This window comes from Haemaphysalis longicornis, unplaced genomic scaffold, assembly GCF_048455015.1.
Source record: "Haemaphysalis longicornis isolate Haplotype H1 unplaced genomic scaffold, Haemaphysalis longicornis Haplotype H1 scaffold_1, whole genome shotgun sequence".
In the NCBI taxonomy this organism is placed as follows: Eukaryota; Metazoa; Arthropoda; class Arachnida; order Ixodida; family Ixodidae; genus Haemaphysalis; species Haemaphysalis longicornis.
Window position 1 is genome coordinate 190,901,191 of NW_027526203.1, and position 25,877 is coordinate 190,927,067.

Consider the following 25,877-nt stretch of genomic DNA (forward strand, 5'->3'; position numbering starts at 1 on the left):
GGCAGCAGTGTCTGTGCTAGAAATCGCCCGCTTTGTTGCGGTAGTGCATTAAAAAGCGCATTTCTAGTGCTTCAGTTATTTTGCCAGCTTCTGACGCATCTGAATAATTTGAAGCTGTATCCCCCACAAGTTTGCAACACACGAGGAGATAGAGAACTTTCTTTAGAGCATCGGTCAGAAGATCGCGTGTAACTCGTCCTTTCTAGCTTATTCGCGAGGATCACCGCTCAAAGAGCTCCTCGATAAGTATTCAAAATGCGAAGGCTTCCATGCAGAATTTTTGAGCTGCTCTTATGAAGACCCAACAGTCTAATGCTGCGTACCAAGCAGCGCGGGCCCCTACATGCGCATCGCACGTACAGCCCAGTCGAAAAACGCAACAGAAAAATACGACACAATAATCCTGTGAGGGAATGGGACGTTCTGTAGTCTGTAGTAAACCCTGTCCTGTAGTCTGTAGTAAATCCTGTCCTGTAGTAAATCCTGTCCTGTAGTCTGTAGTAAATCCTGTCCTGTAGTCTGTAGTAAATCCTGTCCTGTAGTCTGTAGTAAATCCTGTCCTGTAGTCTGTAGTAAACCCTGTCCTGTAGTCTGTAGTAAATCCTGTCCTGTAGTCTGTAGTAAACCCTGTCCTGTAGTCTGTAGTAAATCCTGTCCTGTAGTAAATCCTGTCATGTCTGTTTTTGTAGTAAATCTTGTCATGTCTCGAATTTCAACTTGTTTCGCATAAGAAATTTACTTCCCATGATGCTTTTTCTATTAGGTACCTGAAGTATGCAGGATATGCGTAACAATTTCAATAAAAATATGTCCAAGAAACAAGCATTTGTGGGCATTCTCGCCTTTCTGGTAGAAGCTTAAAATTGTTTTCAGTGAATAACTGATTTCAGGAAGCTGTACCAAAAGGCAATGTAAGCAATGCAAAAAGTGGTACATTCACGCATGCAATCCAAAAGTTAGATGTTACGCAGACTGCACATGCCTGATCACAGTCCGAAAAAAAAAAAGCAGTTTGCGGTACTTATTCATTTTATTTTCCACTCTTTACAACAGTTTCTGGGCACTGCCATGGCTTCACTTGTCGAGCACAGTTTTGCACCATGAACCCTGCATTTAAAAAACAAACAAGCGTTTTAACCATAAAGGTGTGCAAAATGACTTTCAGTGGTACACGGTTTTTGGGCAAAAAGCGGCTCATTCAAGGGCCGCTTTCTGCAACTACACTGCCCCACTATGTGCTACTTAAAAAAAAGACGAGCAATACAATCAATACAAAGTGAAACCAAGAAACATTAAAACGCATAAAGCTTCCCCGCCATAACAGTTTATGTTAAAGCACTTTTGGTAAAAGAAACACCATGGGCATTAGCATTCCTTACCAACTTAGCGGCGCAGGTCCGAGCACTTCTGAGCCAGATACCGGCTCAGAAGCTTGTGCCGCTTGAAGCGCTCCTCGGTGGGGCAATTTTGTTCCTCCAGGTAGGTCCAGAAAGCCGCTGAAAAAGGCAAGCAAAAAACAGAGCGCCAGCTATGTACTGCATTTGCATGATTCTAATGCGCACCTCTTTTCCTAAATGTAGCCCTCAAGTTTGTGCGTGCATTACTATTGAGCGCCACACCGAAGCTGGCTCCAAAGCAACCAGCAGCATTGCTATGAAACGAACTCCTCCCGAAATCCAACTTTACCTAATCCAAAACCATCCATATACATCCTGGAATAAATTTTGATATGCCCATTCCTTCTGGACATACCTTAGCCAATTGTTCCACGTGTTCTACTGTAATTGCCCCACCCCCCCATTTCAGTGGTTATACTTCCACAGGTACAACTGCATATAGAGCAGATCTTTGTCAGTGCATGTTCCGAAGACATGGGTACGTGATTTGCGTAAATAAAGCAGACCTATATTTTCACGCAAGGTTTCACTGGCCCTTAGCATAAACATTGTTGAGAGCACGAACACTTCCACGTAGTATTCACGAATAAGCAGAGAATGAACCAACGGCCCCTCGCATTCAAAACTATGAAGGTCAAGGCACTGAATATTTAATTCCAGCAGGAGCTAGATAAGAAAGTTTATGAAGGACGAAGAATTTTTGCTGGTACAATTGCGTGCATCAAGTAAGATATCTTCTGCCAGGTGCACGGTGTAATGCTTTGCACACACGCCACAGAATCAGCGTCAAATTTTTTTTTTTAATTTTTCTACTTAACTGTGCTTTACAATTAGGGGCACAATAAAACCATCCCAACATAGTCAATGTAAGCACAAGACACAAGAAAAATTATTCAAATACCCGTCAAACATGCACATGCAATATTCACTGTTTAAGTGCTGGTAAGCAAGAAACAAAGCCAGCATGACTTGGCTCAATGCCCAAAACAATAGTTATTTTATATTTTTAATTGGTGCTAAGTTGAGAATTGGTGCATGCTATGGGTGCACATAGACACAGCGCGAACATTGATATTTTTAACACAAAAAAAAAATTGTATACACCTACATGACATCCCAGCCAGCTTCAGCGGCGAGAGGGCTTTGAAAGTGGTTTTGTTGCCTTTGGACACCGCTTTGTTTGACGCGCTGCCCGTCAGGCTCCTCTTTGCGAGGACTTCCGGTCCCCAAAGAGCCACTGCAAGCCGTTTACAAAACGTACTGTCCGCTGGTGTGGACATAAGGCTGACCCACGTTGAGTGGCCGATGTAGACCCCGTGCCCCAGGTGTACCTGCAAACAAGGAGTGGCTCAATATGTGCAAAGGAATTCCAAACCTGCAGGCAGCTGTCAACGCATGATCACAAATAGTTGATTGATTGATAGTAGGGTTTAATGCGCCGACGCAACGCCGGCGATGAGGCGCGCCGTAGTGGAGGGCTCCGGATTAATTTCGACCACCTGGGATCCTTAACGTGCGCCGAAATCTCGTACACGCAGGCGTTTTTGCTTTTAGCCTCCATCAGAAAAGCGGCCGCCGCGGCTGGGAATCGAACCCGCGACCTCGTGCTGAGCAGCGCAACGCCTTAGCCACCGAGCCATCGCGGCGGGTATGATCACATATAGTAATCTGGAACTTATATAATGCCCTCAGGGCTTTAAGGATGCCATAAATGAATTGAAACTGCGGTGCACACGATTGTCACAAGAATGAAACAAATCCACTGCAAAAACAAAGACGTACAAAGTCAGGCATAACTATTCGTAAGCACTGCGAACCCTAGCTACAAGTTATAGGGACCATAAAAGCAAAATACAACTTTGCTTAATTTAAAAGAACTAGGCTCCAGTACCTCACCCACCTCCATTCAAACCAAGTACGGCACTTAACTGAAAATATGGGAGGAGTGTTAACACACTTATATTTCACATCTAAGTGACGTTCTATGGGCAGGAGTGACATCATATGGGCCAGCAGAATAAAAACACCCTAATATCCCACACCACCCTTGAATTTATGAATAAAATAGTTTAGAAAAAAATAGTAAATTTTCCTAGCACCACCCGTTTGAAGCCCGTCCATGCCAACACACTTCACTAGATGCTCGCATCTATAGCATAGCACCCATTAAAATTTTAATTGGTACTTTGATACATTTCAAACAACAGAAACACATCGGAACAACCAACAATACACTTACATCACCAGCCTCGTTCACTTGCCCACAAGTGCTGTCGATGTCATCAGGAATTCCCAAAGCTGCAAAGTGAAAAACAGCAACTGTTAGCATGATACACACAGGCATTTCTAACACAACGTAGCTGCTAGCAGACCACAAAAGAAAGAAATCTGTTTTGTAGGGAACAGAAGTACAAAATGAAAATTTCAGACTTTTGAGTTTCTAGTAACAAACCCTCACGGCACAAATCATATACAGCAGGTTATATATACAATATTATGCAGTAACTAAACCAGGTGAATAACAAAGAAGGTTGGGAGTGAAAGCAATGGCAGGCATAAAGACTTTCAATGTGTAGGTTGCCATTCAATGCTTCGGCGGTCATAATTAGTCAACTATCTTCATTGCTATGCGATGACTACGATTTCGAAATGCGTGAACTTTATTCATGATGATGAACACAGCCACCTGAGTACCAGCAGAAAGGGGTTGTGTTATGCTTGTGGGAGCAGCCTAGCAGACGACTGATGCACTGGCGGGATCGTTATGTACACGCGAAATACTCTCACTCATTTCACTGCTGCTCACCGTGATAAGGCACTGATCACCTGCCGGTTGACGCTCACATGATATTATTTAAAAATCAAGGGCCGTACAGCCCACCAAAATTCAGCAGTAACCCACAAGCACCGGCCAAACTACATGTGAGCGCTTTATCACGCTGTGAAGCAGCAGAAGTGATAAAAAATTGTGTAGCCCAGCTATCTGTGTGCACAAACCAATGGCATTACGAACACTCTGTTCAAGAGTTTTCTGCCCCCATGCCACCATAAGGCATGAAAATGGAAACTTTCACATGTACGTCAAAACAAAACATTCAGTGATCTTTAATATGCAGATCAGGCTGCTTAAAATAGGCAGCATAAAGGAAGAAGGAAGCCTCAAAGGCAACAGCACGGCTGATTGAGCGTAACGCACTACTGCTCCATGCTTTTTTAGTTAAAATGTGGCACCGTCTTTCACAAAAAAAAAGTTTTTTTCGTAGCAAAGCTACGTAAACAAATGAACAGAAAGAGTTTGAGCCGCAAAAAGCATTCTGGGCACATATACAGATGGGAAGGTACTGAACTCAGCCACCCAGGCTGCAAGCAGTCCACTAACCTTGCCAATTACCTATGTGTGTATACCTCAACGAAAAGTGGGATTTTCTACAAAGAATATGTGCTGCCCATACCTGTTTGTTTTTTCTTTGACAGCAAAGGGGCCTTCAGTCCAGTGCCAAGTCCTTCAAAAGATGGGGGTGGGGAAGTAGAACAAATTACATTTGAGATACTAAATAACATGCGGCCTTGAAGATGCTAAAACGACGACCCATAAGAATTTATTATGGGTGCACATTTTTTTGGAGTACGTGCAGCACAAAAGCAACAACAAAACCACATCCAAGTTCAAGTACAGCCCCATCACTGTAAAGTTTATAACAGAAATAGATGGTCCTTAACCCTTTGTAGTTTGTTGTCAGGTCCTGCCCGAGAACGCATTACGGCCGTAGCGGTCCGCTGTCGGGCCACATCTGGCTTGGGCGTTCAAGATTAAGTTTCACGGTTTTTCTCGCTGTGATGTGCCTGCATTCTTTATATACATGATGTGCCATCTCTTGAGGGATATGTGACATTTGTTGAAGATTTCTTCTTTTCACACTAGAGTGCAGCACAATGTTCAGAACGGGCCTTTTGGATTTTAGAGCGCTTTCAAATGTGCGCTGTTCACTGAAAAGCATGGCCACTTTCTCGCTGCGTGCATTCTACAGGGGTGCACTTAGTAAAGGCGACAATGACTTCTACGAGGGAGAGAATTGCGTGCCATTATCAGTTAGTGGCGAGTTATTCGACAAAAGCATGCAACGAAGACCTGTGACGGTGGTGGGAGACAGCCCTATGCGGATCGTTACTCTGCGAGTTATGCATCTAGTAGAGGGACAATAAAATGGTAATAGAACCATTTTTCCTGTCATCTAGAGGTTTTGATTGTCAACAGCTTTATTTGGAGGCACACAGAGCTGCAGAATCATGGCGAGAAAGAGCAGCGAAACTTGCAGTATTGCCGCAGCCTGAATTGGCAGCTGGTGGGTGATCTGAGGGTTTGAGCCAAACGCGGGGCCCATGTGCATGTATGAGGTGCGAGAAAAGGCTAGATGGGACGTGCCATTTCATCTACAAGCTCCTAGGCTGAAGCAGCAAGGACTGTGCTGTTTGTAGCGATAGAAAAACAAAAGGAGGCATGAGGGACTGTTTTTCTCCAAAACCTGCAGAAACCCTGGAGGTTTCTGCAAAAAACCTGCACCCAGGAGAATGCTTCTAGCGGTTTCACATGCAGCTCAAACAACGGTAAAAGAGTTGCAAGCAGAATGCAAGAGAAAAAATAGATATCCTATAAGTTTTCCTTGTTTTCCTTTGCGACGCTAGAAACTGGCAAAATAGTTGAGGACAGGAATGGCCAGAAAGTGGGTAAAATTTCCGCACCGCAAAAAGTTTGTACCAAAGAATCAAAACGTTAGACCATTTTAAACAATAAACTTTTGCTGCAAATACTATATTTATAATGCACGCCATGATCATTTTTGAGTAATACGACGCAGGCTTGAATATAGAACATTCCAAGCACTTTTCCTCCAAGTAGGGTTTTAGATCTTACCAATTGAAGCCGAGGCTGTTGCCGCCACATTTCCTGCTGTGGGAGCAGGGCTCACTGTGCAGCTGGATGAAGCAGCCAGTGCTGATCCTGAGAAAATAACATAAATGCTGTGATAAGTGCAGACATCTCTAGTGAAAACAGTAAAACTGACTGTGCAATAATAAAAGCCCTTTTCTGTCATGGTGTTGACTGGGGCATTTTTAAGCTATTTACGCTGGCACCCGCACGGCTCAGTTTAAAGAACACTGCAGTCGTTGAAAATCCGGAATGCTCCAGGACTACTTTTCGTAGGCTGAGATGTCGCATTTTGTCATATATAGCTGACTAGGGCCTAAAGGCCACACATATTTTTTTTTTGTCACGAAGCCATCCCCTTTAGCAAACAGTTCAAAAGGAAGGGGGGGGGGGGGGGAATATGATGGGTCCTTTCCCACTTCCATATGCCACTGTCAGATTGTCATTCGAGAAAGCTTTGAATTATGCAAAGACAATAGTCTTTCTTGGGCTACCAAAAACGCAGAAATTTTGGTCTGCCTGTCTGCCTATGACTCGATTCAGCCAGCCGGCCAAAATGAAAAAGAAGCTGTGCAATAGATTTACATACCCACAGCCAAAACTTAATGTGTAAGTCCGGTGGCAATGTTTGTACTTGTCAACATTGTTGAACAAAAACACATGCAAATATGAGGCAAAAAATTAATACATAAGTGATATTTACAGTGTTCCTTTATAAATTCACTCCATCTCCTGCTGTCACCCCTGCCACTATAGCTTCTGGTAGCATTTTAAGAAATCAAATGGCAACAGTTATGAAAGGTTCCATGTTTCGCTTGGAATGCACGAGGGTAAAGGGAAACGTTTGAAGTAGGGCGCCTTGATCCACGCGTGTCTCTGCTGTACGGCAGTGCTGGCATTGAGGCACCCGGCCTGGTGCCGTGGTAAATTTACGTTGACTTGAGCAAACCTCTAGTGTGTTTATCATGGGAGGAGTGCGACGGGAGCGGAACAGCATGAGGTGAGCAGGAAAGCATTAAATTTTCAATGTAAACCGTCATACGCGCCGCTTACGAGAGCGCCCATCAAATATCCTTAGCGGCGGCCTTATCGTCTAGCCAGCCGGCATCCCCGAGCGCTTCGAAGCTCCCGCCATAGGGTTCGCGCCTCCCCATTGGCGAAACCATGACGAAACTGGTCAGGCTGCCGCACGCAGCGCGAGTCACTTCCCGCCGCCGGCACGCAATCGCGGACGCCGGTGTGAAAAAAAACGCGCGTGCAAGGCTCATAAAGATTCACAAATGCTTGCTGGGACGACGAAACCCAACAAGCATGAGCGAACTCGAACGAAGTGCAAAGCGGCGGCTTGCGGCGGCGGCGGCAACGCCAGAGGCGATTAGGCTTACAACCACGGAGGATATTTGTTGGGCGCTTTCGTAAGCAGCGCCCAACATGAAATTTTCGCCCACGTTATCCGCTTTTTTTCTCGCATGCCCCTCTCATATGCCCCTCGAGTTGCGTTTCAGCGAGAGGTTAGAAGTGGTCGCTGGAGCTACCCGCATAGCGCGGGTGGTCTCCGCGGCTGCGTCAGCGCGCCTGTGGCTTTCGGGGTGCGTTTTGCGTTTTTGCAGGGAGAAAACCAATTTGGTGCTGGAGGATGAGGTGAGGTCAAGTTAGGGGTAAAGACAGCAGTGAAGAGAGATTGAGGTGAGGTTCATGGTGCTTAATGCATGCTGAAAAGGGGTTACCTAACGAGCCTCAATGTAACGGTGAAATGGAATTTGAGCAGTTATTTTACTTAGAGGTAAGGTCAAAGCTAGTTAGGTCAAAGCATTGAAACAGCTAGGCAGCCACCAACTCTGACGTCACCCTTAAAGGGACCCTGCAACACTTGCCATCGACTACTAGTAATGTATTTTGGGATAAAGTCTATTGTCCCAGAAATCTCCTCCCGCAAGAATTATGAAAATCCGTTCACAATTAACGAAACTACGCGCGATGAGAAATCGCGCATAATCGTTCCCTCTCAACTCGACCGCGGGCAACGCGACGAAAGCTGCGCGCTCTCTCCCGGAGAGGGGGCTGCTCGCGGCGTTCTCTTCGGCGGCCTTCGATATATCACATGCCGGATAGTTTTCTCCTTTTCTCCGCAACGCGGAGGGGCCTATTTCCGGTCTGGTGCCACAAAAAAGCAGGCATGGGGGCCTGCTCGCAAGTGCGCGCTCGGGCTGGTAGGTCGTTTTTGAAGAAATAAACGTTTGTAGTCGAGTGGTCCTGTTGAAAGGGAAGTATTGAGCTCATCACTCAAGCTCCGCGCGCACTCAAAACACAAAAGAAACGGCAAAACTGTGCCTACAGGTTCAGGCATAGAAGAGGTTCGTACGCAGCGATGACGACGACGGAAATGGGAGAATCTAGCCGCGAAGTTGACCAGTGACAGCCGATCGGGCAGCCATGGCCTATGTGACGTCCCTCGGGCCATGCATAATGAGGACAACTGAAGAGAGAGCGGTTGGTTTTTCCACGTCTTTCACATCGATTTGCGCGCTCACCGCTTCACGTGCACGTGTAATATTTGGCTCAGGTATTCCTGGCAGTGTAATCTAAGCGTCGCGCAGGTTTACTTGCACTGCTCAAAGAGTGTTGCAGGGTCCCTTTAACTAAAAATACAAAGCCACAAGCACAGATTGCGAATGGCACTATTGACTTAGTTCTGTTCGACATTTCCCCTTATCCATTTTGTGACAATAGAAAAAAACACTGATATTAATTGGCTTTGAGCATTCGGTACAATAGTTTCTAGAAAAGCAGCACAGGTGCACTAAGACAAAGCAATGATGTTACCAGATGGTGTAGGCACTGTATCATCACTGCGTGGCACAGCCGGTGGTGCCACAGCCGGTGGTGGCACAGCAGGTGGTGGCACAGCAGGTGGTGGCACAGCAGGTGGTGCCACAGCCGGTGGTGCCACAGCCGGTGGTGGCACAGCTGGTGGTGGCACAGCGGGTGGTGGCACATTCCGGAATCCGGCCCCCGTTCCAGTGGCACGTGCAGAAAATGCTGCAAAAATTGCACATGATCACTTCAACCATTCCAGACTTGCAATGCCTTCCCCTCCAACCTTCCCACGAAAAACTACATTTTCAAGCTGCAAATGTCAGTATTTCTAGAATCAACCAGTCCGGTTTCCTCCTGCCCCGATTGTTCACTAAAAAATAAAACAAGCACAACAGCCAACGTCTACTGAAGTGTTTCTATACGAGCGCACCTTTCGTGGAGCTGGATAGAACCTACTTTGTTGGGTTCAAGCAGGCGCATCGGATATAAGGGGAATTTCATTTTTCACAAAAAAAAAAAATTTCGGATTCATAATCTTACCAAACTGTGAGAGTGATGCTGCTCTCTTTGATGTTGCCTCTGCCGGTGTACTTGCGCTTTCACCTTTTCCACGATCATTTGCAGCAGATGTGCCTGAAAATTTTCACACACTTTAGCAGAAGCACACGGACAATGCTCACACTGTAAAGTACGGCAGGTGTAAGCTGCAGCTATCAATTTGTAGTGACCTTGCACTATTTCGCGTTCATTACATACTCTCGGTTCCAATTTTGAAATGCACGTACACCATCGCTTACACAGTGAAAGCTTGTTCATTCAAATGTAAAGGGAAGCCGTCAAAGTTTGAATACAACCAACTGCAACTGCGAAGCAGAAAGGCAAAGAATTTCTTGGTTAATGGAGTACCAACACGAAATTTTGGTATTAAGTTTTTTCGCCTACCAGACCACTAATCATATACTGACACATTGGACGGTCGAGCGCAGCAGAAGCATTCATTAACGGCGTCATTTATTCGTGTCAGTTTCGGTTTCAACAAAACGGACACCGAGCGGCCACCATTCTTGCCATACCGCTGCCGCTCTGGACGCGCATGCGAGCGCACGCGTGCACCCAGACCAGCCGAGGTCTTCACCGTCCCCACATGCCCGGGCAGCATGACGCCAGTCCCAAAACCATGACGTGTACACACGCCGGAGCAGTGCGCACCAACCACAGCCAGCACGTCGGCTTCGTCACGGGAGCCTTGACATCGACAGTATGGGGCAAGTAGCAGATGATGTCATGTCAGCCCGGGCGCTCTGGGCTTTCTTGTGCGGGCGAAGATTAAAGTGGATTTAAAATATGTTATGCCGAACGGTTGCTGCTGAAACTTGCTGGGAGATATCTCCTGATAAAGAGGAAGCATTTTTAAGTAGTTATCTCAGCTTTGAAATTTCGTGTTGGTGCTCCTTTAGGTCCGTAATTGGTGTCTGCCTTTTGCCCTTGAAGGTGACATCCAGCACTTTGTGATCTAACAAGCAAATAAATATACAGTGGCGGCAAAAGGTGCTTCTGACCTGAGCAATTATGTCATCTGTCAACACACCACACCAGCGCACTCTGTCCACAGCCATGTCATCAGCAATGAAGACTAGAATTTTACCCAATTTTACCTGGAAAATCTGTTTTTTCCCATTTCATCTTCTCTCTTCCTTCTTCCTTAATTACAATACTAGGGGGCACAGTCTTGTGCATAGGCAGCGAGTGCATTTCCCTGCCATGTGTCAGATGCCAAGTCGCTGACACCATGGCCCGTACTTCCAATTACCCGTGGCAGAACCTGCCTGTGTTCAAATTAACAGGCTTCCTTATGCATAGACTTCTATGGAGACTTGGCCGGACCAAATTGTACAGTTTTAATTATCCATGTATTCGCATTACTGAAGTTTAAAATGAAGAGCTTTCAAAGAAATAAAGCAATTCTCTCCGTCGTTTCGCATCTCAAGTTGCTGGTCACCTTTTTCAGAGCTGCACTGTCATATAGGTTTATTTACTGAGCGAAAACACCCAGCTTTCACTCGTTCATTACTGCGGCTATGAAAAACCGTTCCATTTAAACGACAATTTTGGCGCCCTTTTTCATACTGTTCATGGCGTTTCTGTAACAGGTAAAGCTATTTGAGATAGCTTAAAAAATGAATTTTTAAAAAACGTTTCGTTTTCATTTATCAAACAGAAATGTAATTTCTGGGACTAACTTGCATGAACTGTGTGAGCAAATGGTGAGTGGTCATCGCACGTCACTGCTACTGGAGAATAATTTGTGCTGCTCACAAATACACGTCTCATTTCAGTTATCATGGCACCAATATTGAACTGGGAGACCGGTTGCTCTGCGCCAGTAATGTTTAGTAAATTTGGTTAAAAATATTAAGTAGCGCCCGTTTGCAAAGTTAGGTTTTGACTTTAGGCCGTTTAGCTGCCATAGCACATCGTTCTAGGCCATGTTGCAACGGGACCATTCACAAAGTTTACATCGGTTTCGTTTTCATTTCTGCATTTCAAAATTCATATTTTGCACATCTAGCAGAGGCTTAGGTCGGCAGCTGCCAATAACAAACAATTTTCTGTGACGCCACATGGGGAGTTGAAACTTCTGCATATATTTTACCGAAATCTAGGTTATTTGTTTGAAGTTTGCGATAAGAGTGGCATCATTGTTATTGGGATAAAACACTTTTTAATGAACTAACTTTTTTTCTGTCTTTGTGGCCATTTTAAAAATGCCCTTTCTGTACTTAGACTGAACAAACACACTCAAAATCTTGTTAGGTTCAAATTACATTCTCAGATATCAAGGCAACAAATTCCCCCTGACCAAAAACAGAAAGTCGCATTTGCAACCTTACCGGTCAGTGCAGAAGGTGCCGTGCTGCTGGTGGGTTCCTTCGGACGGGTTGACATGCAGCCAGAGGTGCTTGAGTTTGCAGTGACACGTGCCGGTTCGTCGAAGGTAATAGTGCGCACTGCAGCATAGCAGGAGCATGGGCAATGTCAGTGTACAATACTGCTTGAGCAGATTGTATTCTGCAGTTTCTCTGAAATGCACAGCTATCACAATGTCCAATCCAAACCAAACAATGAACTTTTGCAGACTCTCAATCCTTGTATGCTTATTTCATAATACCTTCATCATTCCGTCTCTTATCATAACCAGGTGCACCAGCAAAAGGCACAGCAGAACAAATAATGGTGGTTCATTGCCAGCTAAAGCGACTTGTTTTTTTTCTGTTGGTGGCAAGAACCAGGACGGTAGTGTGGAAGATTTCAGCACTCTGTGAAGAACCTGAGGCATGTTGTCCAAAGTACTTTACAGGCCTGCACTATGATACATGAACCTTACAGCCCAAAATAGCCTCAATACGTAAAACCCAAACTTGAAATTCCCCCTCATGCTTTTCTTTAATTTCAAGCCCATGTGTCACACGCCAGAGTGCTGATAAAACATTAATGCAGCGACACTAACATACATTGAAACTCTTCACACATTCCCAACAGCTAATTGTAAAAAAAATTACGCCCACCTCCCCTCGCGGGAACCCTGGTGTGATGCGACGCTGAAGGGGGTTCCATTGTGCGTTTCCATTGGGTCGATTACTCGAATTGCGTGAGCAATCGTCGGGTAATGCGAGAGAGAGAGCGTAGTGCGGGCGACCGTCGACAGAGACCGGCCGGAGCGCGGCACTCTGCTTCTATGCGCAGCGCGCCTGAAGGAGAGGAGACCGCGGAAAGAGAGGGCGCTGCACATGCACACAGCGCGCTTGCGCCGCGCGCAGCGCCACCCATCGGCGGAGTGAGAGAGCGCGCCACACTGCGCGCGCCAAAGATGTTGGGGAGAGGGCGCGCTATCACGGCGAGAGGAGAGTGGGTGAGCGGAGAAGAGACGCAGCTGTGCGGACGCGGACGACGACAACAGACACAGGACAGGGCCGCCGGCAAGAGATGCTCCTCTCAGCATCGCATCTAAAAGGCCTGAACAGTCTGTATTATTTAGAATGAAAAGCAACGCAAGTAACGAACTTAGTGCTCTCGTAGACAACAGCGAATTCTACTTAGAAGCCAGCACTAGCCAGGTCAGTACATAGATGAAGAAAATCACAGTATGCACAAAAACAAACATTAGGCCAGATATCGCTTGCGTACCATGGTGAAAAAGTTTTTCGCAGAGCAATTGCTGCAGATCTCTGTTCAACTTGCGCAACGTGTCCACCTCCTCCCGTGCTTGTTCGAGGTCCCTTTTGAGCTTTGGCAGCTCCTGCACCGCTTCCCGCAGTAGTTTTACTTCTTGGTCAGGGTCTTCCGTTTGGTCCGGCTCATTTTGCAGGTCTGCTCCAAGCATGAGGTCTCCCTCATTTTCATGTGCTGCCTCTGCTCTCAGATGCTTCAGCAATCTGTTTCCTTCTTGTCTGTCTCGGCGCATCTATTAATGAATAATGCAGACAGGGAGACTTATAACATCCACACAAGGCCCATTTTCTAGTTTTACTTTGGATAATGCTATATGTATGATTTGGAGCCCTGGCTGCAGGAAATGGCTGTCTACAAGATCAGAGTTCTTATAGAGCATCTCTTTTGCACAGCACACCAGCATGAGCTGCAGTGCGTGAACCACGTGACGGGCATGCTTAGGTACCCAGGGATTAGTAAAAGTGCAATAGCAACAGAGGTTATGTCACACAAACACTATGTATATGGCCCCATAAAAAAGACTGAAACGTTGCCAGCACTAAGGCCCACCTCTGTGACTATACATAGCTTACACATGACATCATCACGACTCTTTCTTGCAACCCACTTTCAGCTTTTTAAGTGCTCCGAAAGATAAGAGCACCAGATAAGTGGGCAGCCTTTCGCCCTGCTTGTGGGTCACAAACATGGCAGCTACGGTGACCTCACCTTTTTCGTCGCTTGCAGTGGACCCTGTCCTACACGCTTGCGGCTCTTGCCGCGGTTCTCAATCCACAGCTCAACTTCGCGTGTGGTGTCTGTGATAAAGATGAACAATGACATTGAAGGCACAGTGCAAGGCAATTTTTGCTTCACAATATTGAAAGTTCATCTCTTTAGTACATGTTCCGCAGACGCATTTTTCGTAGGAAGTCGACCTTCTGCTTAAAAAACAATACTTTAGAAAGCAAGCCGCCTTTTCAAACGTGGCCCATCTTTATCGTCAGTTTTTAAACTGTAGCTGCATGCGTAAGACACATTTAGAAAAGGATAGCCAAGCTGCACAGACTGAACGAAAAAAAAAAAAAAGCCGGCGAACTCTAACAGAAACAGCCTTTCTGGCCGAGTCCAGCTGACTGATGAACACGTATTCTGCTTCAGCCGCCATAAGAAATAGGGGTGGACTGAGCAATGCACTTCCATTTATCGTTGACGGACAATGACTTACGCCATGAACTTTACTCTAAAGAGCAGGGAACTGTGCCAGGATGAAATATAGAACCGCGGCGGAGGGCGTGAGTTAGGGCCGCGAGACGGTACGCGCGCCAACGAGCGAGCAATTTCCCGACGCGATTTTGTAGGCGAGCTTCAAGAGTACGGCACGCATACCACGACGGCGGCAGCCGGGCCGCGTGTAGACCGAGGATTCCCCGAAGCCATAAGGATACATGGGAAAATCGAACGCCGGACTGCTTCTCGCGGAGTCTGCGGAGAGTCCGCGACTGCAAATCGAAGTGCCCCAGCCTTAGGTACAAGAGTGGCGGGTGATTTCGACGTTTGCGCCAGCCAATAATTTATTCAAAACGGTAATTATAGGCTCATTCACTGCAATTAGTCTGGCACCTTCAAAAGTGCAAAAAAAGTGGTACATGGGCTACAAGGATCCACTTGCATGCAAAGTAAAACACTTGCTTTGAAGCCGAAGTAACGCCAACGAAAATCAACTCACCTGCCATGTACAAAATCCTGCAGCGGTAATACCCGCATTGCGTCTTTTCGTCCCCCTCCCAAAACGCCTCGTAGAACTTGGCTTTGTCGTAGTCGTCAATGTCAGTCGGTTCAAAATTACTGACGGTGTCATGCTTTACCACGTGTTTCTCGGACTCGCCCTCATATTGTATCGCGAGATACATGGCTGCGTGTCGAGAAACCGACTAAATGCCGACTAACCACGACTAACCCGCGAACAACACAGACACAATACACCACACACCACGCACATACGCACACACACACACGCACCCCTTTGCCCCCACACAGTTTGTTCTTCCGCTGCGTGGAAAGTAGTTCGCTGGGAATTGTAGTTTTCTTGAATAAAAATAAACTGGGGCACTACAAGGTGTTTCTGATGTAATTTCATTATAATATCAAATGCTTACGCGTATAGATAACACAAAATAATCATGGTGCAGGAATATTTGCTGCGCTGTCCGGAGGAGTGATACATCCTAGAGATTTACTTGTAGGCACCGTCGCACCTTGCCGTTCGTTGCATGTAGGCATTGTGTGCACATTGTTACTCACCCAAATTAAAATTTGCGCTAGGTTATCTTTCAATAACGTATAGTTTTTTGCCCCTTTCATTTTTTGAAAAAAACACCACGGAATGAATTTATCCTGCCTTATTACACGCATAATAACACTGCAGCTTGAATAAACGATCGGAAAATGTTTAAGTCCGTCTTCCTCCCAACATGAGATCATCAAGCTTGAAGCAAGTCTTCAATTAATTACTTTGCAACCCAAGAACATAACTTTTCAAAGCATTTAATCATATGAAAGCCTTGTATGTTTTTTTTTTCCTTCAAGCTCGTCAATCTGTGGCTACGACGTGCAAGCACCTGAAAAGAAATTGTCACACTTGTAGAATTAATCGGCCGAACATGCCGCACGGACGTCACGGACGTGATGTAGCCAGGGTTAGAGACGTACATGTCCGATTTGTATCCATATCTAAACAGACAGCAGTGTTCATGTTAATCACTCGTTCGTTCTCTACACACGCACTCTAAGAACACGTTGTTCCAGGTTACGTAGGCGTACAATTTCACTCATTTCCATCATACCGTATCGATTGCAGTAAACCAGACGTCCCTATTTAGGCGGGACCAGTCCCGGTTTTGCGGCTGTGGTCCCGCTGTCCCGGCAGCCTACTTGTGAGACGGTGTTTTGCCCTGTCTTGCCCTGTGCCACTAATTGGCCTGTGTCACGTATAAAAAGGTAGAGGAATGGAAGGGCTAAAGAAACTGTTTGAGGAACTTCAAGAACACAGCACAGACGATGGGACTAAGCAAGAAACACGCAACACAGCACCTGTGTTGTGAGTTTCTTGCTTAATCCCAACGTCTGAGCTGTTTTCTTGGAGTTACAGTGTACCAACAAGCCATTCAGCCATTCATACACCCTTCTGCGTTTGACGAACGATTGGTGGACGTACGTACTTCAGCACTTGGAAACGAATGAAGTTACTTGTGCTTGCCAGGCACAAATGCACCGGCGTAAAGGGTGTTTTCCTTGATGAATAGGTGAATGTGGACAAGACGTGTGAGCGGTACTACCTACATATCAACAAAAATGAACTAATGAAGGCAATTCATTCAAGCGAGGGCGAAAAAAAAAAAAAAAAACCCCTGGAGGACCAGGAAGGCCGCATGGTGCAGACGTAATGCAAAGTGCAGGTTGTCATTTAAGCTATGTGCCACGTTTTTCATGTGACGCAAGAGGTAAAAGTTGTGCAATTCCTACCTGAACTACGCTTGATCGTCGTCGCTCATTAATTTTTCATCATGCATGGACGAGCTACGAGAGCCAGCTATGCAGGACACTTCTGCTTCACTTAAACGAACCGTGTATTTTTACACGAGGACCACCTTCGATCTTTTTTTTTTTTTTTTTTACCCGTGACTCCATATCCCAGAAATTTGGGCCTCTCTAAGTAGCGCGTGTGTGGCTGTGGCCCGCACCCTTTTCGTGTAAACCTTTTTAGTTGAAAAATTGCTACCGTATGTTGGGCAGCTGCTTAGCAACTCCAACAGAGAAAGTCGTCAAACATGGCAGCCACACTAAATTATTGTGGGCCCATCCAACCGTCGTTGGCCCGGCACCCCAAAAAGCACTGGTACACCATTGCATCGTGTGTAAATAAGTTGGCCGGTGAAGCAGAGAGAAGCACCGGCACACCACGACAGGAAGCCTCGTCGGTAGAAAAGAAAAAAAGAAAAAGAGGTCTCTGGGCTGATAACAGCGGCCACCAACTTTTCACACAAAGACAAATTCAGCGTTATCAAGTTGCTTTGGCTCTATTTCTCGGGTTGAAGCATCGTCTCCTGCATTGAGGCGATGGTTGAACTTCGGCAATACCGGCTTCAAGCCACTAAAAAAAAAAAAAAAAAAAAAAATCGAAATACGATCTCGATTCGAACTAGTGACATTCGGTCCCATGAAGTGGAAGAAACTGCATGTAATTTAACCAAACATACCATAACCGACACGGCGGTTGGTTGTTTAAAAACTATATTTAAAGAAAGTGTTTTATTAAAATGTGTAAATGCGTACTTTGATACTAATACTTTGCTGCAAATTTTTTTTTGAATTTTACATCAATATGCTTAACAACAACTGGCGCACTATCCCTTTTTTTTTTCTTGTTTTGAGGCTATGCGGCTATGCCTTGACTGCGGACCACCCCACCCCGATCTCAACCGTGTTGGCGATCTGAATTGTGCGTGCGCGCGTTCTATCTTGTACCCATACAACGTAGGATTTGTTTCGCACGTAATTATTGTTTTACTGTTTCACATTTACTCAGAATGGCTTGTGAGCCGAGTTGAACTTGTGGTGTGCTTCGTTTGGAGTGAGGTTCTGTTTCCGCCATGGTGTACTTTTTGCGGTGCTTTGTTTTTGCGTTCCTGCTTGCTGAGCGTTGTGAACAACTGTAATTACGCTGCCTGAGACTGGATTAAGGCACTACAGTAATCACTCCGTTCCCAACCCCTGTTTTCTGTTCGTCGCTTCTGTGAAGGCAAGTGCGCATCAGTCCTTTTTCGGGCACGCAGCTGAACTTTGAAGGAATGAGCGCAGCACCGAGAAAGCGGTACCGCCGTTACTTGGAGCCCGGTCAGCCGCGTGAGGTTCCCAGGCAGACGCTCCATAACCAGCGTTCTAAACAGCGAGGACAAGATGACAGCGCTGACAACTGCGATGGTGGCAGCACGAACGGTGAGCAGCAGCAACAGATGCAGGCGTCCAGCGGTAACCAAGGGTGCACTGCCGGAGCTTCTGTCGGTGCTTCAGACGGTGATTGTGCAGCTCGTGGTGTGGATGACGCTGGTTCCAGGAATGACGGAGACGACTCGGAAGCCTGTGAACAACCTGCACATGCTGAAGATGGTTCCTGGATTGACGGAGACGACTCGGAAGGCTGTGAACAACCTGCTGAAGAGTGCAGTGAGGACCTCAACGACGAAGATGTTCGCAGCTATTTGGAGGAGTGCTCAAAGGAAACCTTGCCGAATCAGAGAATATCAAAGGCTCAGGCCCTTCTACTCATCCTGTCATATGTTGTCTACGCAGGGCTGTCCTGGTCTCAAGTGGAGGGGCTATTGAAGCTCGTTAACACTCTCTGCGGCTGCAGTGTAGTCCCTGATTCGAAGTTTCTTTTCCGGAAACTGTGGAAAGATCGCATGAAATCCATTGGTATTCACTTCTACTGCAAAACGTGCCTAGCGTACCTTGGTGAAAAGAATCCGAACAGGTCTGAGGATCTCAACTGCATTATATGCCGGACATCAAGCGCTGACCAAGAGCTAATGAAGAAGGGAAGTTTTTTTCTTATTTTTGACCTCAGAAGGCAGCTGTATGACGTCATATCACGCCACACTTGCCACCTCTACGACAGGCTGAAGAATGCTGCATCACCTGTGGGTGGAGTATACCGAGACATTACCCATGGACGCATCTATCTCAGCATCAGGAAGCAGCTGCAGATGAGGTGGAGTGACATTACACTTACCCTCAATACAGATGGTGCACCTGTCTTTAAGTCGGCCAGGGCAAGTGTGTGGCCCATTTTGATGATGATGAACGAGCTGGAGTTTAACCTTCGTTTCAGAGAAGTGTTTATCGGAGGGCTTTGGTTTGCAAAGGAGCACCCTCCAGCGTCGCTCTTCTTGAAAGCTTTTGTCGAAGCCTTCAACCGGATTGGAACATTAGTGTGGAAGTATGAGGGAATTCCTGTGAAGTCAAACTTCTTTGTAACATGCTGCTGTGTCGACTCACCTGCAAGAGCATCGATGTTGAACATGATGAAATACAACGCCTACTACGGCTGCCCGTGGTGCCTTGAAGAGGGGACTCCCGTAGACCGTAAGTTCAAAATTTTCATTAATGGTTGAATTACACGTGTTTAGGTAATTGCTCATCAGCCGTTATTTCATTTGCCTAAAGTGAAGCCATGTGCAGCAGTCCATTAACGTAAATCTTGGTTATCACTGCTGCATGGCCCAACCTTTGTTTCATAAGTCCTGCCAAATATTGTACAGTCCAGCATACTGCATTGCTCCCCCGGTATGTGTATCTTACAGCAATCTGCTAAACCGACCAAACACGGAGAATAGCCAGCTAACAGCCTGCTTGCATTCCACATCAGCATAAAAATACGCTCGCCCGGTATGAGTTTCTTAAATAAAAAAAAAAAGTTACGAAACAATGCACAGCTTTGGCGACACCCTTTGTAGTTGTGCCACCGTACTGTATTCATAAGCAAGGGCGATATGCTGGCTTCAGCACGTGGTTTTGTTAGAGGATTCTTAAAATGACATTTGTGTCTGCTATTGTTGTTCTATTAGCAGATATGTGTGTAAGTGACGTTATGCCACTCACCTTTGCAAAATAGCGGTCACCAACGCTTAAGGCGGCGGCGTGGCTCGGCCGTTCTGAAGTTGTGCAGGTCCTCCACTTCTAACACATTTTCCCGGCAAACTTGGCCGTTTGGAGTCTATGCTTATTACTGCATGCATGTATTTCTACCGTGTGTGTGCGTGTGTATGTGTGTGTGTGCATGCATGCACGTGCACGTCTGTGTGTGTGTGTGTATGTATTTACAGCAAATATATTTTTTGCATGGGCACAAATTACACATTTATGTGCTATGAGAGTTTTAAACTGTAAATGTTACCAGCCTAATTGCGATGTGTATTTTTCCAGGCACGATTCGGTGGATTCCTTCCAGACAAGCAGCTCCACTACGCACGCATAGGAGCATGGCGCAGGACATGCAAGCAGCATTCAACAGCCAGGAGCGTGATGTGCGTGGGATGAGGGGCCCATCACCGCTAATGAAGCTCAAGGGATTCAACATGGTGTGTTGCATGCCCCCAGATGTGATGCACTGTGTTCTTGAAGGTGTCACGCAGCAGTTGCTAGATTTATGGATGACTGCAACAGGGAATACTTGGTACATTGGGCAGCATGAGAAAGTCCTAGACAAGCGCATTGTTTCGCTGAAGCCCCCTAACACGTTCTGCCGCCTTCCACGGCCTGTTAAGGAGCGAGCTCAGTGGAAAGCATCTGAGTGGTTTTACTGGCTTCTTTTTTACTCACTGCCATGCCTCAAGGGTGTTTTGCCAGTTGTTTTTTTGACGCACTTTGCTCTGCTTTGTCAGGCAGTTTTTCTTCTTATGCAGGAATCCGTTGATGATAGGGATATAGCAGAGGCTGAGAAGTTGCTTGTGTGTTTTGTCTCTAGAATGTACACGTTGTATGGCCCAAGTGGAGCTACTTACAACGTTCACCAGCTCCTTCACCTGTCGAAGAGTGTTGAAATGGTTGGGCCTCTATGGGGAACCTCCACATTTCCTTTTGAAAGTGCGAATGGGGAACTTCTTAAGCATGTGAAAGCTGCCCAAGGTGTTCCTCTGCAAATTGCAGAACGATGTGTGATGAAATCCTGGTTGGCCACAGCGGCAAAGTTTGTTACGCTGAGTGCATTCTTAGAAGGCAGGAAGAATAAAATTGTGAGTGCCCGTAAGTTCAGTCCAGAGAAAGTTCTAGTTCTAGGTGCACCATTGTTGTCAGTGCGTGTTGACAGCCTAGTGCAACAACTTTTTGTTGATAAGTACGGGCTGCTTCCGAGCATAACGTTCTATGCCCGTGCTTGTTTAAATGGCATCAATGTTCACACAAACCACTATGCAAGACCAGTAAAAACGTGCACGTCTTGTGTCAAAGTAAATGATGGGAAGTACTGCCTGGTGACCCATATATGCTCTGCCTTGCTGGATGTGCGAATGGTGGTGTTCATTTGTGAGGAGCTCATTATCTCCGAGTCTGGCTTCCCACATGTCAAGTACATACACAAGTGTAACCGACCACCTCCAGGAAAAAATCTTTGTCTGTACTCAACCGGTGAGGTGTCTGCTGTGTGTTTTTATATACAGGAAGCAGATGTCTCTTATGTAAGTGATGTACCTCACAATTTTAGAATTGACTAGAAAATTAGTTCATGCTGCAGGAGGTGCCACAAGGTAGGGCAGGTCCCCTGCATCTGAACAGGCCATTCTTTCCTGCAGTGGTGAACTTACGCCCAGTAACAACAGTTCCGCTGTTAAAAATCAGCGCGAGCAGAGGATCACGCTCCAATAAACAGTGGTGTTGGAGAAGAGCTTTGAGAGAGAGCGATGCAGGGCACGCCAGAGGAGGGTAGCCTGGTGCTGTGTGTGCAAAATAACGTGCTTTGTAAGGTAAAGGCTAAGTTCCGTGATCGCTAGTCACACGAACAAAACTGTGATATTAAAATTGTCGGAAAGTGGCTGTGGGGGGGGGGGGGGGGGGGGGGGGGGTCATATTTTTTCTTTAGTACCTTCATCGTTTGGAGTTTGCGATAAATGTGGTTGTAGTTTGTGATAAATCACTTTTTTTGTAAATCAAGAGGAGGCAGTCGTTTTAATGAAACAAACTTGTATTTTGCCTTGATGCCCCCTTTCAGATTACATTTTTTGTGTGCACTTTTTTCCAGTGAGATGTGTTGCTAATGGGAGGTATGTTTGCTCTGCCTTTTTTTGTGAACAGAACATTTCAGGGGACAGGAAGAACTTTAAGAAATAGTCTGAACCTCTCGGTTACGAGGTTTTCTGGCAACACTTAAGGTTTGAGTCAAGGATTGTTAAATATCATTTGGGACCTTGGCAACAAACAGGAGCCATAGCGATAGGCAAGTTTTCTGGCAACAGTTCAGCACTCCAAGTGGAATAGCAGTAAAGCTAGCTGCTCATTCTGTTTGCCTTCGGTTCATCTTGAGTATTACCAAGTAGAGAGGCATCACATCATAAGTGGTGAGAAGTAATTAGTGGATGGCCACCCTTTCTTCTGTATGCCCGAGTGTATTACTTAGTTGATTGAAGTCTGCCAATGTGATGTTATTCCGTTGTGATAATCTCGTCAGTGGAAGAAAGTTGCAGCATGTCTTCCGCGTACCTTTAAAGCAGACAAACAGCCTGCGCAACAAAATGTTTGTGAGCAGTTTTATAGTCCTCTACTGTTTAGCCCCAGTGCGACTATTTTGAAATGTCTGCAACTGATGAGCTTTTTTTAAAGGAACTTGGGACCAAAGTTATTTTGTGTTTTTCCTTTGCTTAGCCAAATGCCGGCAATTTCAAGCACTAGTATTGTGCTTGGTTCTGTAAGTGAACTTTTGTGACGTAATTGTTGATGTATGTGACATTCATGTGGTCTACTTTCCCTCCTGGTTTTATTAATGGGCTGATATTTGTTTTGTTTATGTGCATAATTTTAGCCAAGCGTATTGCAAGTCTTGTCATCGATCATGTGAATACAGCTTATTTTCTTGCAATCAAAATAAACTCTATCCTCCTTTGCTTTGTGGTGTTTCTTTGACGGTAGGTTGTAATTTTGAGTGGAGCATTTGAGGAGTAAACAGCCAAAATAAGGTGATTAAGTACACTCGTAAAAAGTGTTTCTATGTACATTATTTCTAGAAAGAAACAAATTGGGCAAATAACACACTTTTTGTCACTGGTACTCGTTTGGGTACTGTGTGCTTTTTTGTATACATTCGTTTTTATACAAAATTTAGTTCCCTAATTTAAAAAAGTATAGTGGTCCCAAAAGTATGCTTCACTCAAATATGGCCAACTTGAGTATTTATAAAGCAAGACGCCATGAAGCTGTGGTATTTTCTCTTGTAAATACGTACAGCTACCTATTTTTCAGGTTGCTGCCAGAGAACCTCGCAAACTATTTTTCAGCCTCTTTTGGGATCACAACCAAAATATTGTCTATCAAACAACAGACTGAAAACTGGTTCCAGAGTGCAACTGGAGGCCCTATTCTCGACTGCACAAATTCACAGTGAATTCGCCATGTTTTTTGTAGGAGCACAACCTAAGCAATCAGTGACATAATGCACGTATAGCAATGACAACATGTAGTGAAATTTGAATCTTCACTCAAAGATCACAACCAAGGTACTATACACAAAAGATATAAAAACAAACTCAGGCTGGTAAGGGAAACATTTCTTCAGGTTAAAATTGGCATCAACACCGCACAAACTCAGGCTGGTAAGGGAAACATTTCTTCAGGTTAAAATTGGCATCAACACCGCAAAGCGATGAAGTAACGGTACAAAAGGTAGCAAAATATGTTGAGCTAGAGACAATCTTTTTTACCGTATATATTTCTTTCTTTCAATTGCTTTTAGTAATGTAGTTGAGCTCTCTGCTTCAATGCAAGCTTTGTTGCGTTATCACCGCCACGCTATCGTCTGCTGCTGTGTTCCATGTTTATGGTGTGATCACACAAAAAGACGGCCGTGACCATTGGTTGTATGACGTGGTAAGGGCAGCGAAGCGCTACGCTGAATAACTGCTGAGCATACAAATGCCAACGATTCACTCATTCATCAAGCTCGACTTCAATCAGCACAGTAATGAATAAAACAGTCAGTTTTCAAAAGTGCTATTTTTCTCTTGATTTATATTATGGCAATTTACTGGGAGGATCGAATATGGACAAATGCCATGCATTGGGTTCTTTTTGTCATGGAGAGGCTTGTACTGCCCTCTTATGTTGCTGTTACACCAAAAAAATAATTTTTATTTTGTTGGCAAACATAAAAACAAAATATGGCACGTTATTTGTATGCTCCATGATCGTGCTGACTTGGAAATGGTCAGAACTATAATTTCTTTTGGTAGGAAACAGCTTTCAACCGCACGTCATGCGAAACTGCGCCTGCTGCAAATTCACGGGGTTTTCACAGCGCTGAAGGTCGGTAAAATTTCCCTATTTTACGGCAACAGCAGCCGCCATTTTCAAGCTTTTACGTAACCTCGTGTCACTTTTACACAGGCTGAAGTTGCCCATGTGTGCCGTAAACGTTCTTGCCAACTGTTCAAATTATGTCACATCTTTTCAGCCACTCACAGAGAGGTCACGTACAAGCCGTATTGTTGAATAGCAAAAAACAGGTCCGCTGTATTTAGTCTAGTTTTTCATTGCTGGGCCAAGAATTATACACTTTCAGTACCCACAACCGCAATTTGTCAACCGGAAACACGTGACCGAAATTGCAAGCTAGAAAATACTTCTGGCAAATTCACCGTTCACGGTGAATTTAGTGCGTTGAGAATAGGGCCCTGGGTGATGAATTTTGTAGCTACCATTTTCAAACAGGCTTTACTGCAGCTGTCTTATTGGCAGAACATCTGCTTGCCGGCCTGTAGTTTCTTGCAGGGTACAAGGTATATGTCTTTACAAGGCATATGTCTGTTGTGATTAATGCTCAAGAATAACCCCTCAGAAAAGATCTATAATTCTTTAATGTGTAGGTTTCTGTATACTTTCTGTGGAACGATAAATTTCTGTAGTAACAACTGTACGTATAAGCAGAGATTTTGTAGCAATACTGAACGGTCTGTCATGTGACACTTCTGCAATATCCTAAAATTCTCTTTCACACTACAAAAAAGGGAGTACAAAATGCTCTGTCGCATAAATGGCAGATAATAATAGTAATTACGGAATGCTGAATGTGGTGGCTGAAGGACAGTCTGTGGTGCAACAGAAATTTGCGTAGTGCCTACAGGGTGTTGCACAACAGAAATTTCTGTAGTACAACAGAAATGTCTCATGCGACAGACATTTTGTAGTTCTACTACAAAGGTTTTTGTAGTAGGACTACAGAATGTCTGTCGCTTGATAGATATATCTGTTGTACTACATAAATTTCTGTCCTACGACAGACATTCTGTCATCATACTACAGAGATTCCTGTCTCACAACAGACCATCCTGCATTCCCAACAGAAATTCCTGTTGTGCGACAGAAATGCCTGCCGTACGACAGATTTTCTGTAGTTGTACTACAGAAATTCCTGTCGCACGACCGACCATCCTGTAGTCCCGACAGAAATGCCTGTCGTACGACAGATTTTCTGCAGTTGTACTACAGAAATTCCTGTCGTGCGACAGAAATGCCTGTCTTACGACAGATTTTCTGTAGTTGTACTACAGAAATTCCTGTCGCACGACAGACTATCCTGTAGTCCCAACAGAAATTTCTGTTGTGCGACAGAAATTTCTGTTGTGCGACAGAAATTTCTGTTGTGCGACAGAAATTCCTGTTGTGTTTTTCGACTGGGAGCAGGAAATAAAACGGCTGTCTTCTATTTCTTTTGTTGTTGTTGCCTTGTATCGGATGAATGTATCTTGTTCTTTTTTTGTGTCCGA

At 45.2% G+C, this 25,877-nt stretch overlaps 2 protein-coding genes across 2 annotated transcripts in view; both read right to left on the reverse strand.

Annotated features, from left to right (window-relative positions):
- LOC144140310 (bone morphogenetic protein 1-like) overlaps positions 1 to 25,877 on the reverse strand; it is an 892,396-nt gene that overhangs the window by 52,675 nt on the left and 813,844 nt on the right. The gene's annotated exons all lie outside the window — the stretch shown is intronic.
- LOC144140326 (uncharacterized) lies at positions 1,013 to 15,377 on the reverse strand. Its single transcript, XM_077672293.1, has 12 exons — positions 15,080 to 15,377; positions 14,080 to 14,168; positions 13,327 to 13,603; positions 12,033 to 12,149; positions 9,682 to 9,774; positions 9,148 to 9,363; positions 6,310 to 6,396; positions 4,850 to 4,900; positions 3,637 to 3,695; positions 2,506 to 2,728; positions 1,380 to 1,496; positions 1,013 to 1,107 (listed from the first exon to the last, which is right to left on the reverse strand). The coding sequence occupies exons 1-11, from the start codon at positions 15,261 to 15,263 to the stop codon at positions 1,384 to 1,386; spliced, it is 1,509 nt and encodes a 502-aa protein (XP_077528419.1). The 5' UTR covers positions 15,264 to 15,377; the 3' UTR covers positions 1,013 to 1,107; positions 1,380 to 1,383.